At 33.9% G+C, this 16,670-nt stretch overlaps 1 protein-coding gene across 2 annotated transcripts; it reads right to left on the bottom strand.

Annotated features, from left to right (window-relative positions):
• Nucleotides 1–3,100: 3,100 nt before the first annotated feature.
• Nucleotides 3,101–12,105, bottom strand: LOC132300364 (tubby-like F-box protein 10). 2 transcript variants are annotated; one of them, XM_059797402.1, is made up of 6 exons: nt 11,730–12,105; nt 11,262–11,301; nt 9,044–9,487; nt 8,752–8,839; nt 7,369–7,501; nt 3,101–4,111 (listed from the first exon to the last, which is right to left on the bottom strand). In XM_059797402.1, exons 3-6 carry the CDS (start codon nt 9,392–9,394, stop codon nt 3,382–3,384), a joined length of 1,302 nt encoding a protein of 433 aa, XP_059653385.1. In that variant the 5' UTR covers nt 9,395–9,487; nt 11,262–11,301; nt 11,730–12,105; the 3' UTR covers nt 3,101–3,381. The 2 variants fall into 2 exon arrangements, with proteins under 2 accessions (XP_059653385.1, XP_059653386.1); XM_059797403.1 differs by lacking the exon at nt 11,262–11,301.
• Nucleotides 12,106–16,670: the final 4,565 nt, after the last annotated feature.

Raw genomic sequence — 16,670 nt, 5'->3', positions numbered from 1 at the left:
CATTTATAATAACGTTGCATTTCTTTGTTCGTGTCTTCCCTCCATGTTTGGAGGGACATAAATATGTGAAGAGGGAAAGATGAATCATCTATCATTTTTTCTCTTCTCTCCTTGCATCCTCTCTACCAAACGAAGGAAGTTTTCCTTCTTCTTCTTCTTTTTCTTCTTGTTCTTTTCTTTTTTTTCTTTGTTTTTTTCACCCACCTTCCTTTCTTCCTAACAAAGGACATTTAATTCAAAACACACATGTAATTCCTTAAAAGATTAGGTTTAATGGTATTGGACCGACCATTATCCGAGCTTGACAAACAAGCCATGCTCGTAATTAGGTCTGTTTGATCCATACTCTTTTCGATAACTCAGATATAATTAAAAATTTAATTCAATAATAATAACGTTTGGAACTTAATATGAAACTCTAAATATTATGTTCAATTTAATCCGCTAATAATTTTATGTGATTAAGAAATACGAAAAGGAGTGGACACCATGTTGCACGTCCAATGGTTGATTCTCCTACCAACTCATTACCTAATCCTCACATCAACATTTTCATGGCTTCCACCAATTTTGGGACCACCCCTCTCTAATTCAAAATTTTGATACCATAAGAAATTTTTGGAGAGAGAAAGTGTTTAATGTAGGGGTGGAAACACATGTGATTTGTGACATATCCACGGAGAATTAGGGAAGGGAATTGAGTGACACCATCTCTTCTCCATCACTTCATCTCTGTCACTTTCCAATGTCACCTTCCCAAATTCTTCACCGTCACACTTGTAGCTTTTCTTTTAATAGTGACAAAAGTGAGATCAGTGAGTTTATACACATTGAACTTAGGAAGCACAAGCACTTATCTGAGCTTAGGATACTCGAATATTTTTCACATACGCGGATACAATTTGAATACGGCTAGAAGTATTATGAATAGTGAATATTTTATTTTCTAATCCGATATAGCTGGGACATGACAATAATGGATTTTGGATATAGCGGGTGATTTTATAATTTTCTTTTTTTAAGAATTCAATGCAATTTAAAATATATTATGGATTAATTAAAAGAATAATATAAAATTTTAAAAGCAAAAATAACCAGCATCTTGCTTAAAATTCCAAAATATTAATTTAGAAGTGTGACTTGTTCCTCAAATGTCACGCCTTACCATTAGGCCAAATTAATGAGCCCGTCCATAGCTGCCACAACCTATTTAAATGGATGATCCTGGACATATATATTAATGTATATAGTTTAATGTGCATCCAATGGTATGATATCTCTTATTCAAGAAGAGATTGAATATCCAACTCGGTTAGAGAATATAATTAGTATATGCGATTGCTTGAACATTTAAATATATATAGGTTCGTGGCTCTAGCGCTCTAATAATCCTATTCTATTTTGGTTGCATACTACTGTTAAAAAAGCTTTCAAATTTTTATAATTTATATGAAGACTTGGCACAATGGTGATACTTTCTCATTTCATATGAAAGGTTAAGGATTCAGTTTTAATGGGACAAACAGATGTGCCTAACTACCTACCAAATATATATATGTATATATATATGTATGTATATATATGTGTATATAAATTGAATGCCTATATTGATGAAGTGCCACTGACTTCTTGTGATAACCGCTCCTAACTGTGGACCACTGACATTGTTGGATCAATGGCCAGCCCTTTCACCAGATTCACAGACCCTAATTGAGTAATTGGTGCTCCGATGAGTATGATACCCTCCTAATTGTAGAGCACTCCTGTTCAATCCATGACACGCTTTCATTAGGTTCACAAACCTCATTGATTGAATTTAGGTTCACAAACCTAATTAAAATGCCCTAGCATAGAATTAATCTTCCAAGAACAATTACTTCGTCTTAAACTCAAGTAATTCACAGGTGTAAACTAAAAAAATTACCCTTTCAATTTGGGTGGGAACACCAAATCGGTTCCTTGAAATTATAAAAAATTTAATTTAAACTTTAAAAAATCTTTTAACGTAAGTTTAAACGCATGTTACGAAATTAAACAAAAAATTAAAAAAAATAAATAAATCAAACACACAAAATAATAATACAAATTTTTACTTGGTTCACCCAAAACTAGGACTACAGGGATTTCACTATAAAAATGGCATCAATACAGAGAGTTCACAATTAATAAATACTCTCGCACTAAGACAACACAATAAGTGTGAAAATTACTACGCAGTTGGACATTACTGGACTAGGGATGGCAAATTACGACACGACCCGCTAACAAGACTCGAACACAACACTAGATAAGCTGGTATGGGACCTTACAAGGATTCGGGTCATAACGGATTGACACGATTAACCCGTTTACTTAATCGTGTCGGGTTAGGGTTGAAAAATTCAATCCGTGTAACCTTTTTATAATCCACTTAACTCAACATGTTATAATCGTGAATATGCCTATGTAATATAATATCTGTTTAAAACCAATTAATATAGATAGTTAAGTCATTTCAACATAAACCTTGTCTATGACTTATGATTTTTCTTTAAATTTTGAATATTTGGGATAATTGTGACAAATTTTTTCTATTATTTACTATTTGATTAAATATTAAACGTTTCATTTTGATAAAGAGTTCTTTAAACGAGTTAACACGTTTACCCATTTAATAAACTGGTTAGGTTAGTATTGAGGGCTCTTGATACGATTATTAAATGGGTTAGATTTAAATTTATATAATATCCTTACATAAACACACTATTATAACCCATAAAGACGAATTGACATCACTACTGAACAATATATATCAGGCTCCGCACTATCTGTGCTCCCAAACATAGCTTTTTGTCATCACTATTAAGAGATGCACACCTACTTATTGACTTATTTCATCCATTAAAACTGCCTAACACAACACCACCACCAGCTTTGTCAATAGTCACCATCACTACCACCACTGCACATAAACCACCATACTTGTAGCAATCCACCCAAACCAGTTTATTCTGAATTGCAGTGTTCTGAGATGTGTTTTATATTTACCCTCCCAAATAGAAATTAATCTGCTTTTCTTGCTTTTCAGAAATAATTTTAAAAAGCATACAAAAACAATGCATTCAAAAGTAAAATATAAAATGAACACATTGACAACAAAGACAAAGTGAACAAGAATGAGTTTTACAATGCTAAGGTCCCTTTAATCCGAACCACACTAAAATTATGAATGAAGTTCTACAACAACAAACAACAACTAAATTACATTAACAACAATTTCCTATCCTAATGACATGAGATGAAGAGTTAAAGTAAACAAGAGCTCGAAGATAGGAAAACGCGTTAGGATCGCTTTTTTTTTTTTTCTCTGGTTTGTTTCACCCTACTGTTCATTCTTTCCTATTATTCACAAGCCAATTTGGTATCAAAGCTGCTCAAGCAGATTGCAAAAGCCTGAAATGCAGACAGCGGATAACGATAATCCATGGTAAACATATCTTTGCCAACCTTGCCAAATTGCAGAATTATTTTGTCGTGCTCCGGTTGGGCTGGCTGAGAAGTTGCTGCTGATGCACCAGCGGCTGGCTGAGTAGTGGCAGGTGGCTGTGCAGCGGCAATCAACTGAAAGTTCTTAACAGATGCAACAGTTACTCTCCCTCGAAAATTCAAGCACCAACATTGTAACTGTTCATGCCATCTAGGGGCCTTGTTCTTGAGGATCAAAGGTTTCAGCTTGCCATCATCGTCCTCATTGCTTGTCCCACCAATTTCAGAAAATCGTGAGCTGCTGAACTCAACAGACTGATCAAAATACTTAGAGAAAGAAATGCTCCGGAAAGAATCCTCCAGAGGGCGGGGGAGTAGCTCCGGTTGACCGGGCACCGTGCCACCTGTGTCAAGTGCTGACACAGGAATTGAGCGCATGATACAGTGCATCCTTCGTGGCCCTCGTGTCCCAAGCACATTGAGCTCATATGCTATCTGCGCTATGTTGTAGCTGCCGCTTGGGATTTTTGGAGAGACTTTCTTAGAGTAGAATCTACGGCTTGAGCGCCCTGGTGGGGGGATATGAGCACAAGTATGTGGAGGCTGTGTGTCATATATTATGAATTTCGTGCCAAGAAAATTTGATCTGAAACAAGTCATGAGATTCCGTAAGCAGTTAAATGATTAACGTTAATTAGTTATAAAAACAGTCTATAGCCCAAACAAAGAAGAAAGAGAGCAAATAAAAAGTCAAGCAAGCAAACAATCAATAGATAATTAAATCCAAGCAATCAATTGAAGTGTTGGTAAACATGAAATTGCATGGACTATCTTTTGAAGTGAGGCTTCCAAGTTAAAATCCATCAAGTACAGCTCTACAGGTTTGATTCCACTGAGAAGAATGGATCATTCATGTTTTATGGCATTTCAGCTTATTTGAGAATGCCTGAGCCTCATTTCATCCCTTCAAAAGTATTCTCCCAAAAGGGATGCAGCTTGTTTGTTGTTTCGGAAGTAATTAATCTGTCTTCTGACTAATTAAGCAGAAAATTTTAGTACTGAGTAATCCAATCCTGTCCTCTCGTAGACACCATACTTTGCCCTATACTCCCTATTTGTGACTATAGTTCAAACTTCGTAAAGTCCAACAATTGGCACGATCGATGAGTTCCAAAGATTCCAAATCCACTTCAAAGGTGAAATTTTATCACTTAACATTTTATATCCCGATCATGAAATCAGTCTAAAATCAAGTTCAATTTGGGTTTCCCCATACACTTGATTACAGTCCCGATCAACACCAGGAGACTATAATCTCTCCTCGGAACCCAATCAAAGGATTTAAAACATCATCTTGTATCATAATACATTCACTCATACTATTCAGTTTCGAGCGGGTCTACCGGATCAATCCAATTTTAAAAAGTAAATTAAGGGTTTGGGACCTCAGATCAATTACCAAATTTGCTCCGATCACCATCCCATCATCACCAAATCGTCAAATTGACATTTCCATGTTAAAATTCATGGTTTTACATGTATGATCTCACAATCACCTTTCGATTGGATTACTTTTTACCATCTTTCAGGAAGTCACACGACCCATGTGATCACGTCCATAACGTCTAGAATGATCAAAATGCAACATAAAGCTGTGTTTTACCTCTGAAAAAGGCAGGAAAACATAAAAATAAAAAAATAAATGTCATTTCTCCTCAAAAATCTCAAGCCAATTCAAAAAATGCAAGGAGAAGCAAACTGCCACATCTCTAGGTGAAGCATTCTTCATTATGTAGAAACTTGAGGTGCAGCACAAAAAATTTGAGTGAATTACATAATATCACACCTCCAGGTGCGGCACTTTGTAAAGTTTTCCCAAATTGATGCAGTTTCAGTTCAACGGCCTATAAATACCCCCCTCCAACACCCCCCACCCCCCCCCCCCCCCCCCCCCCTTTCTTTTCCTTCTCAGCTCCAGAATTGGGAACAACACATAATTGGGCCCTCTACTCCAATTTCAAACAGCCCTAAGTCCAAGGCATTCAAGACATCAAACCAACCCTCTTCCACTTCAAAATCAGTCTCTATTAAAAAGCAAGGAAGAAGAACAAGATCCCTCTTTGAAGAAAGAGCTTTTAAGACTAGAAGGTTCAAATTAATCTTAAAAAAAGAAGGCTTTCAACTTCTAATATCAGCTAAAAGACACAAGGTAGACCTTCTAAACTCTATACTTCTCTTCACCCCCTTTCTGTAGATGCAAGATTAGGGTTTTTTCTCTTTTGATTTTCTTCCTCTAAATTTTGCATGCCTCTCTCTCTTCTACCTTTCATTTTCTTTTTATTGAACCTTTTTGGTCCATGTATTTGTGTTAAAATACCCCATGGTGAACTCTCCGATGTAGCCAAAAAAAAAATTCTCCAATGTACGCGTTGATGCCATTAAATCCTGCTAATCGCATCATGGGAGACCGTGGCACTTGCTGAGGAGGGAAAAGTAGGTGTTTTCCTTTGATCAATTGTTTTTTAACCCTAGAACCTGTAACAATTTTTGCCTAAAAAAGCATTCTTCTTGTGTGTTCATTAATTTGACTTAAATCTCCATTTTTGTGATCATAAGCTAAAAGGAAATCTCAGTCAAATTTTCGTTAAAATTGGCGTAAACTTAAACCATAGGCTAAAGGCATGATTTTAATGAATTTAGGTAGAATTTCCATCATGTTTTAAGTACATTAGTCGCAGACTCTGTACACAGCTTTTATTTTGCCATAATTTTATTAAAACCTAAAAATTGACTTTTGCTTTATATCAAAATAATGTTTTTCAAAATGGGTTTCATGTTACCTTTTAAGGAATATCATCTATGCATTACATCCTTTGAAACCCCACATATTTGCTTTAAAACTGGAATTCTATGAAAATTTGCGTAACACCTGTCAGCATTGCCAAAATCTATCTATGATCCTTTGATATTTTTTCCAATAATAGTGTTGTAATAACATTTCCAATACTTTCAACTCAAAATCGTTCTAGAAAGTATGTTTCTATCAACTCCATAAAGTCCTCAAATAATGGGTTTAATCAGAATTTTGTCTGAATCACAACAGTGTCATTATTCTGCATTATTTTAGGCGTTTTCATTCCTTTAGGTTTAGCCGCAATTTTTTGGCATCATAGTTGGTGTTTTTAGGATTATTTTTATTCTGGAAAATTAATATATATATATATATATATATATATATATGTTAGCATAACACTCGTGCATCCTTGCATTGAGCAAAAATTCTGCTGAATCTGAAAAAGTCCATTAGTATCTCCAAAAAAATTACTGTTTTTCAAAAAGCTTTCAAATTGAATTATTTGTAGCATTTTTCAGAACTTTTAAAATTTATTGTACTTCTAAAAAAAATCATTTTTATTCAGGAAAAAAAAAAAATCATTTTTGCGACCTTCGTAACTATAAAATTTTACGGCAGCCTAAAACCTTCTGCATGTATAATCAGACCTCCAAATTCATTAATTTAGTTCATTAGACCATATAAATGTCAACACAAAGGGTCATTGCATTTATGTCATTATCACTCATCTCAAGTGACCTAGCACACCACAACTTAATTTTAGGTGCCAACTCCATAATCCTTAAGCTCTACTTAAATTTCTCACATTAAAAGTCCTAATTTCCTATAGCATCTTCGTTCTTGGTCATTCATGAACATTCTCCACCAGTGTTGTAGGAAAAATTAGGGCGTGACAAAATATTGTTTTCATTCTATGGTAAATCCTCTCATGATGAATTATAAGAAGAAAATTCCAGAACTCCTAATTAGCCTGGAATAATGATGACGGGTAAAGTACATAAAAGAAGAAAATGGGCGGATATTGAATCTCTGTCACTCTAATTTGTTACCTCAGCTTTCCAATATAAGTACTGCTTGATCTTGAAATGTTATCGGCATCCATTGATATAACATACTCTGTATAAGTTGTTCGCCTAGTTCTTTTTGCAGAAAGTAGAAATTTCCCATTTTCAACAAGCAAAGCTGCAGAGTTGTAATCACAATGGATTAGAATCACCAAAAAAATAATAATAATAAATATAAAGGTGGAAGATTCAGTAGAACAGAGAGAAGTTTAAGACAGTAAAAATCAAGTATTATTTATGGTATTAAAAAAAAAAATTTAAATAGCAAAGAGGACACTCGTGAAACAAAATTGCTAAAAGATGGATGAAACTAAGGGAGGAAAAACATTTTGTTGGTATCCGGATACCATTACTCCCAAGTAAATGCAACATATATAAATATATATCTATGTAGTTTATTTATAAAAGATCCTATGGGAACAAACCAGTAGTTCTTGCAAAACACTAGCTAAATGCAATCATTTTCTATCCTTCCCCATCTTTTGGTTAATGGTGTAAAGTGGTAATCAGTATCTATGAGAGAAAGTTGAACTACTAGGCATTATCACAACACAACAGAGAATAAAGCTAGAATTTTCTCGCATTATTGATTTACAGAGCTTTCATCATATCTAAAAGACACTAAATTTTGGAAACTGAAAGATGAATATTTGGAAAATCCTTCCATGCCATGGAAGTTAAGCATCTGAATAGAACTGCAGATCACATGCTACATGACTCAATGACACCATCACAGTATGCCAGGGGCAGCTTAGTGAAGTCTAAGCAGCGAGAACGAAATACTGACTTCCTCGCTACAAGCCTTTCTCAAGCAGTGTAAAACAAAATACTGACTTCTTCTTAGTTACAAGTCTGTAAATTATAGAAAGGCTGAAGGTTCTTGCCAAAAGACAAAAAAGGTAGACATTTAAATAAACCATGTCAATCATCATTAAACAATAATGCAGACACTAGAGCATTATCAACATGAGACTTATATGCAATATTGATATCAGCCTATGCTGGATACATATTGCTATAAAGAGCCTGACAAGTGCCATTTCTGCAGGTATGAACAACACACTTTATGATGGCATTTATTATAATTATTGTTTAAAACAGGGTAAACAGAGAAGGTAATCCGAGTGTGCACGATTGCACTAGCATTCCCATGTGAATCGAACTGGCGCATATATAAATATTCTACGATGGACCATAATCAAACATTAAAATGCAATTCGTTTTCTTCTGCACAATTGCGAAGATAAAAATGGCAATCACAAATAAAACAGTTACCATATTCATCAAGTTAAAATATAAGTAGAACTTGAGAACTCATCAAATATTTGCATTTTTCAGAAATACAAAAGATTTGAACAAGATGCTTACCTGGGCTAAGACACAAGAAAAGGTGGTATGTTAACTTAGATTTATCCCTTTTGATGAAGCATTGAATAGTTCCGTCACGAGGCCCTGGCTGAAAAGTTAATGAACAGGATTTAACATATTGTTGTCCTAACATCATAAGATACTGTACTTCTTAAATGAAAAACATAATCCACATCTAAGCCACAACATATACGAATCTGGGTTAATTTCATAATGAATGAAATTGAAATATAGAGCAATATCTCACATGAATTTGTGCCATATATAACCAAAAAGCACATAAACAACCTACCTGCTTAAGGGAAACAGGAAAAGTAAGCTTCCCGCAGATCTCTGGACATGTAACAATGTCTTTGCACATACTCCTCCATGACCTACAAACGGCAGCACACGCAACAACATGCTTCCGAGCAGGCCATGTACTCTCACTCTCCTCCAACCTCTTGATTACATCAAAAAGTAGCTCTGGAGGGAGGTTGGCCCAACGGCTGTTTTGAACTACCAAAAAAGGTTGGTCATGCAACTCATGAAATGAACCATGCGATTTCCCCCTGTGGTGGCCTGTAAGCCTGACATCAAAACTCCGCCTGGATAAGCTTCCAAAACCATCCCTAACATCACGAACTATGCTGCGGAATGACATTTAACCCCCTAAACTGGTAGATGGAAATCCAAATGCCAGAATAATTATCTATTTCTATTGATAAATTATATTCCACTTCTTATGTGAATATGGCTGCAAATAAACAAAAGGTAAATCAGGTTTAGCACACAAACAAGAAAAAGGGAAGAAGATCATTTACTAAACAAAATGCACCGAGGAAGAGAGAGAGAGAGAGAGAGAAGTAAAAGAAAATGAGATGGGTAAGAAAAGACAACTTCACATGCACATAAAAAGTAGATTAAATCGCACCATTTTTTAGGTTGTTAAACCTTAATTTTAACTGCCCACTTGGTTTTCAAAAATAGAGTTATTGAAGAAAATCTTAGGACCCAATTAGCATAAACGCTATCACCAAAAGATATAAAAATTGAATGTCCCTCGAACATTTGAGATAAATCCGCACAAAAGACAAGGTTTGCAAGGTTTCAAAACATCCAACAGAAAGCTCTCAAAAACACCCAAAATGTTAATTTGTTTTGATTGGATATACGAATACTTCATAGGAAAAAGTTTATGATACTTCTAGCTCACTCACCTCAACCCGACTAAACAAAAATCTGTCTTAACGATTTCAAGCCCACCGCATGAATCATGTTTAACCAGTTTACCATATCTGAGGCTATAACTATTTGAATGGCACACTACCATACATATCTTTAGGGGAATGGTAAAATGCTCGAGCTAAGAATGCAGGTTTGGATCTTGAAAGTAACCACTTTGTAATAATACCAAAGATTAGTTTTGTATCCAATCCACCCTCATAACACCCTTAACAAGTACCTTTAAATACTCACCCTTAAAATAATTCACATTTCTAGTTCTCCTCTTTTTATCTTAGCAATGTTATTTGCACACTTCCCTACATCCTTTTGACCTAATTAAGAATAAAATCACCTTATGTTATCTATTTAGTATCTCTTACTACTTTTTACCAAATTTGACATTTTTCACCAAATTTTATAACAAATTCTCTTTGATTAGGCCAGAGCTACCGGACAAGAAGGGTTGACGGAATGGGTGAACCCACAAACAAAGCGAAACGATAGAGAGTTCCATAGGTTGATCTTGACTGAGCCTCCGCTTAAAGAAAAAGAGAAGTTCAAATCGACTGACTCGTATTTAGCGATTCCTTTCCTTTGTCCTTCCCCATGTTTTTGCCAGATCTGAACTTAACCAAGTTTCGTAAAAAAATGAACCTTTTCTTTTTTATTCACCAAGAACCTCTGTTGATATTCCTTTAATACATTTGGCTATCATAATATTACGCATTAAGTTAGTTTCATCCTCTAAACGTCATGTACTTCTTTTAGCACTTTGCTTTGAAATAGTTCTACTTCTATGTTCTTCCCATCTAGATTTCATCACCTAGCTCCAGGACGTTTTTATTCTCTTTTCATCACCTATGTTGCAAGGTCAACTCTGTAATTAAATAAGGCACCAAGCACTTCACGCATGAAAACTTTCCTCCCAGGAATCTAAAAAACATTATCCAAAGGATTATTTTCAAGATAGGCAATAAAAACCCACACCATCATGGCAAGTTGACAAAACAAGCTAGATACAAAGACGTGAGCAGTCATGCTAGCTTTAATTGTGAAATTTCTCTTCATACTACAAATTTTTTCTCCTACTTCTGCTCTCTTTTTTTTAGTATAAAATCCTTACTGACAAATAAATTGTCCCAATATGCAAATAAATTTCTGATTCTCATCATTTGCAGTTGTATTACCAGCATATTTGTTATAACAAAACATAGATTTTGATACACACACAGATATACATATATATACACACACATAGACCTAACTGATTTTTTCAATCTCAAAAGAAACTTGAGAAAACTAACCTGTTGATACAAATTAAAAGCTACGACCTTCTTCAAAGATCTGTAAAAACCCATGTAAAATGCATAAATTCTTTGGAATACCATAAACTGAAGCTTAGAAATCAGCAGAACCTTAATGTTGACCAAAGATTCACTTCTTAAAAAGAAACCAGCAAAAAACCCAACAATCAGAGCCAAGCAAATCAAAACAAAAACAAAGATAATTCGAAGTATATTCTAAAAATGACATTGGGGAAGAAAACAAAAATTAAAAAAATAAATAAATAAATTGTCTGATAAAACTGACAAATAGGGCTGAACCCACTAGATTACCTAGGCATTGTCACAACATAAACCCAAGAAAAGATCAAAATAATGAGTTCAAAGACACATCAAATTTAACCACAACTGAAAACATACACTTTATATATATATATATATATATATATATATATTGAAGGCTTGTAAAGTAAGATTGAAGATCTATACCTTAGTGGGTACGTATATTCAGAGAAAAACTGAGAGATCTTTTGGAACCCAGAGGAGCAGATCAGAAAAAAGCAGGTCAGCAATGAATTGGGGCTCTTTTCTCTCTCTGTCTCATCCGGACTTCAAGTGAACATTAAATCTAGTTCAACAAACGAATCAGAGAAAGAAGAAAAAAAAGGTTCATTTCATGCCAATGGTAATAATATTTTTTAAAAAAATTTATTGGTATTACAATACATATAATATGATTTTTATGTTCCCACTACATGACCAAAACAGGGGAACAATTCAAATGACGTTTGACTTCTCCGTTTCAGTACTCTGACTAAGCGAAGTTGCAGAGAAAGTGGGCGGTGGGTTTTGTTAGTCTACATCTGAGACCACTCCGCTTTAGGGCATCCTATGAGGCGACTAGACTTTTTCACTTTGGTGCAAAATCCAAGAGTTGATTTTAAATGTTAAAAATTTGAGTATTAGTTTACATTTTCTAAAATGGGACAAAATATTTAAGACACCAATAATTGATTTGTTAAAAACTAATGTGGTGTTTTTGTCCAACATTTTCGTTCCCGCACTTACATCTAGGAACGGAGCCAATTTGGGCCGAGGGAGGGCACGTGCCCCCTAAGTTTAAGCTGGCTCATTAAAATTTTTATTATATATAGGTATAAAATTTATAAAATATTACTTTGTGCTTTTTTTAAAATTAAATTTTTTAAAAAAATACCCTTAAAAATGAAAATTACTACTTTGTGCCTCTTCTAAAACTAAATCCCGACTCCATCCCTACTTATAACTGAGCTGTTTGTAAGAACCCTTATTCTATTCATATAAAATATTGTTCCTTGAGAGAGACTATTCAGAAGATCGTCCAATACTAATTCACAATAAGCACGTTTAATTTTAGAATTTTAATAAATTTAGGGTCATCGTGACTTTAAAATGCCTTGTCTTATACAAGAGTATTAAACTTTACATATAACACTTTATTTTGTTATGCGATGTGAGATATTACACCATGTAATAGTGTGACAATTCGTTCGATGTCTAGTTATCCACATCACACTCCCACATAAAGTCAAATATGATAATAATAACTTCTTTTTATTAAATTTTTTTTAAAATGAAAAATCAAATATACTAAACTTATCTTTCACTATTCAAGTCTTATATAACCGATATTCCTAATTTGTAGTCGGAAGTTGATATCGTGACCAAGCATTCAAAGAACACGTTCTTGTATGCATACCATAAGGTGTGCGTGTGTGCGTGTATATATATATATATATATATTGGGGTAGTGTATTTAAATTGGTTCAGTAGGAATTGACTTAGAATGGCAATGTCACGTTTTTTGAAGACTTTTAAAGCAGTGTTTGGTGGTGCGTTATGGTACTGTACTGGTCCATCCATCTGTTTGGCAGCCATGGATGTGATTTCTTTTCGTTTTGACTTTACGAGGGTGTGGGTGGCTGGTAGAATGCAGGTGGGGGAGAATTATTAATGGCCGTCCGCACGCTTCATCATGAATATGTTGCCCTCTTACCTAAATGTCAATTATACCCCTACGTCGCTCTCATTTTTATCCTAGCCGGCCAAGCTTGACCACACTTCACACACGTATACGCGCGTGTGTGTATATATATATATCTCTCTCTTTTTCAAAGCAAGAAAATTTGACCAGTCTAGGCGTTCAAAGTTTGGGCAAATCACTTGTTCAAGTTCTATGGCATGTAGTGGTTACATTTTCACAAGATAGATAATTAAGGATTCAAATACCCGCAATTACAAAAGTGTGTCTGAATTGTAGCCTATAGGAGAAAATTTTAAATGCTTCGATTGTCGTGATGATGCCTATGGTGTATTAATTAAATATAGATATATAGTAAGATTTATGCATTTTTATTTATGTGTCGCTTTTAAATAGTGGTGATACCACATCATTATTATAATCAGAGTATTTAAATTTTTCTCATAACTTGATATTTTTTTATCTTTCAAAATATAAACTTAAAAAGGGTCACATTCTCCTAACTCTAAGTATTAGCTATTTCTTTAAATTAGTAAGTCTTTATTTTGTTTAGAAAAATCCAAAAAATTTAACCTAAATACTTAGCTAAGATTGTTGATCGGTTGGATATGAAATAAATAAATAAGGCACGTACTTCTTTATATCTTGCCAAAAGCAGGGTTCGACTAAAGATTTTGGTTCAAATTCGTCAAAGTTGCACTACTCTATTGTTTTAACAAAATTGATGTGAGTTGCACAATACGAAATGGATGTGAAAAATTGATGTAAAAAAAATATCATAAATGGGGTGAATAGGTTTTACTTGTTTATTTACGTAATTTTTATTTATTTTAATTTTACTGAAATAAAAATAAAATCAATCCAAAAATCAAAAAATAATGTATAAGTAAAGTAAATAAAGTTTGAGAGATAACACTAGTATTCTTATACGTAAAAACTCTAGTCGAAAGAAATCTAACCAATCGGGGTGAAAACCACATAAACTTTCGCAAACTCGAACGAAACGGTTCACTATCTTTGAAGTAGAGTACACTAGACTCTGACTTAGTCTCACAACTAGTCCTCTTACCAAGAACTAGTTATTGAACATCCCAGATTGACTCTCGCAACTCCCCGATTATTGTGAACTTTGAGCTTAGTCCTCAATCCTTGTAAAAAGATTGTTAGTAGATCACACACTCTACGAATGTACGTTTGACCCTTTCGTACTATGATCGATTCCTCCTCCTTTCAAACTCTAATGGCGTTGTTGAATTTGTTTATCCACTTATAGAGTAAGTAAAGGGCGTATAAAAGGGAGAGTTGTCCGTAGGTTTTGAATCAAATTGAGAACATCATTGTAAAATCACTCAAGTGTATTTGCGTATGTTCTCAAGTAAATAAAAATATACAAAACAATCAAGGTGATTTTTTCGTAGAAAAATACTCTCAATTAGAAATATATTAATTTTCAAGCCCTAAAAATTTAGCAGAGAAAGAGAGTTATACAGACTAGAGTGCTCTCGATGTATATGGAAGGACTCACCTTAGGATTTTGGGTAAAAAATTTCCAAAATCTAAAAAATTCGGGCATCCCAGAAAAAACCAATGGATGCAATTCAAAACACCACTTTATTGAGAGCAATTTATGATCATGGAGAACGCCCCATTTGTGTTTTGGAAATGCCACCAATTTTTTTTTTTTTTTTACCAAGAGCTGTTTTAAGTTAAACCTGAAAAAATCACAACAAATTCTATTTGTGAGCTCATTCGGTTGTGTTTTGCTTAGGGTTGAAAATTAACCTATTTTAATTCTTAACGCTCTCACAACTAATCTAGATCAAATAAGTGATTTTTATCGAGGGTTAAAAATTGACCTATTTTAATTCTCAATGTTCTCACAACTAATCCAAATCAAATAAGTGCTACGTATCATTACTTATATAGTCCCTATATTCTCCTCGAACTGAAATATTTGTATATTTGTTGTATTATTTTGATGTCGAAACATCAAAATTTATAAAAAAAAATTATTACTCAATCATGCGTGTTTTGAAATCAAAATATGTCAATTATAAAATTTATATGTCACAATTGCAACTCTATCGCAACAATTTGATGCTTCGATGCGTAGGACCCAGGAGTTTCAAATCTAAGTCATCAAATGCTTGTAATATGGTCAAATTTTAGTTTGTTGGCGTTTTTCGTAATAAAAATCGTTGTTCATCTACATAATACTTTGAACATGACTCAAATTCATCAATCAAATAAAGTGAATTTCCTGTTAAACAGTCAAAGCCAATGAGACTGACCATTTAACGGAACAAAGCAATTATCCTAGTCAAAAGCATTGTTTATATATATATATATATATATATCGAAGGTAGTCATAGTCACAAAGCAAAAGTGTTCAATAAGAAGGATTTATCAAACCATAGGACTAACAGTACTAGATTTTAAAGAGAGAAAAACCAGACTGTAATTAAAGAAAAAGACAATCCCTTTTTCATAAATTTTGGAATTTTATAGTTGGTTTCCTCTCATGTCATAAGAAACTCATATGTCATAATATTATTTCAAAATCTGAAACTATAAAACAAAAAAAATTGTTCCATTTATACCCATCTTTTGGTAAGTTTGTTTTTTTTTTTTTTTTTTTTTTTTTTTTTCTAAAGAGCACGTGTAGGTGTCCCACAACACACATACTAATCAAGTCAAGAATGCGATTAAAAAACGAGACCTCAAAAACTTGTCTCTCGAATTCCTGTCAACGCTATTGTATCCCTTTTTATTATTATTATTATTATTATTATTATTATACAATAAGGTACGGATCACTATATATATTTCTTATTTTGTTGTTGAAATAAATGTTCGTCGGCTTATGCAAATAGTATATATAGACCAATACCAGCCCTTTAGAGGAAGTTGGGCCCTAGTTGGACCTTTGTCCTGGTATAGGTTCCAATATTTTTCAAGTATCATTTGGAAGTCATGCTTCTATTCTTATTTCTCATCTTTAATGGTGTTCGTAATCGCCCACTCTAGTGTAAGATGCGAAACTATAAAAGTTCAAGGTCCATTTCAGTTGCTTGGAGTGTTGGATGTCAATTTAATCCGTCCCATCGGCTCCGGTCCACTCCCATTGGAATAGATTTGGATAAATCATAATTGGATTAAGGGTTGATTTGGAAAGAGAATTGAAAACCCAGAAAGTCCCGAATCTGAACCGGGGTGGCCTGAATGAAGTTAGGAAAAAAAAAAAAAAAATAGTGGAACAGCTATATTCAATATTATCGAACGAATGAAATCAAATGAAGTGGGAATGGAATGCTTTTGTTTCTATTCTTTAGTTTGATAACTAATTTTAAGTTGGAATGATGATTCTTAACCATTCTCTGAGAATGGTAATTCCCACTAATTCATTCCAA

The sequence above is a fragment of the Cornus florida genome, unplaced genomic scaffold (assembly GCF_030987335.1).
Source record: "Cornus florida cultivar Cherokee Brave unplaced genomic scaffold, ASM3098733v1 CherokeeBrave_3.0.0_Hap2_Chr03, whole genome shotgun sequence".
Classification (NCBI taxonomy): domain Eukaryota; kingdom Viridiplantae; phylum Streptophyta; class Magnoliopsida; order Cornales; family Cornaceae; genus Cornus; species Cornus florida.
This window is presented reverse-complemented; position numbering and strand designations above follow the sequence as displayed.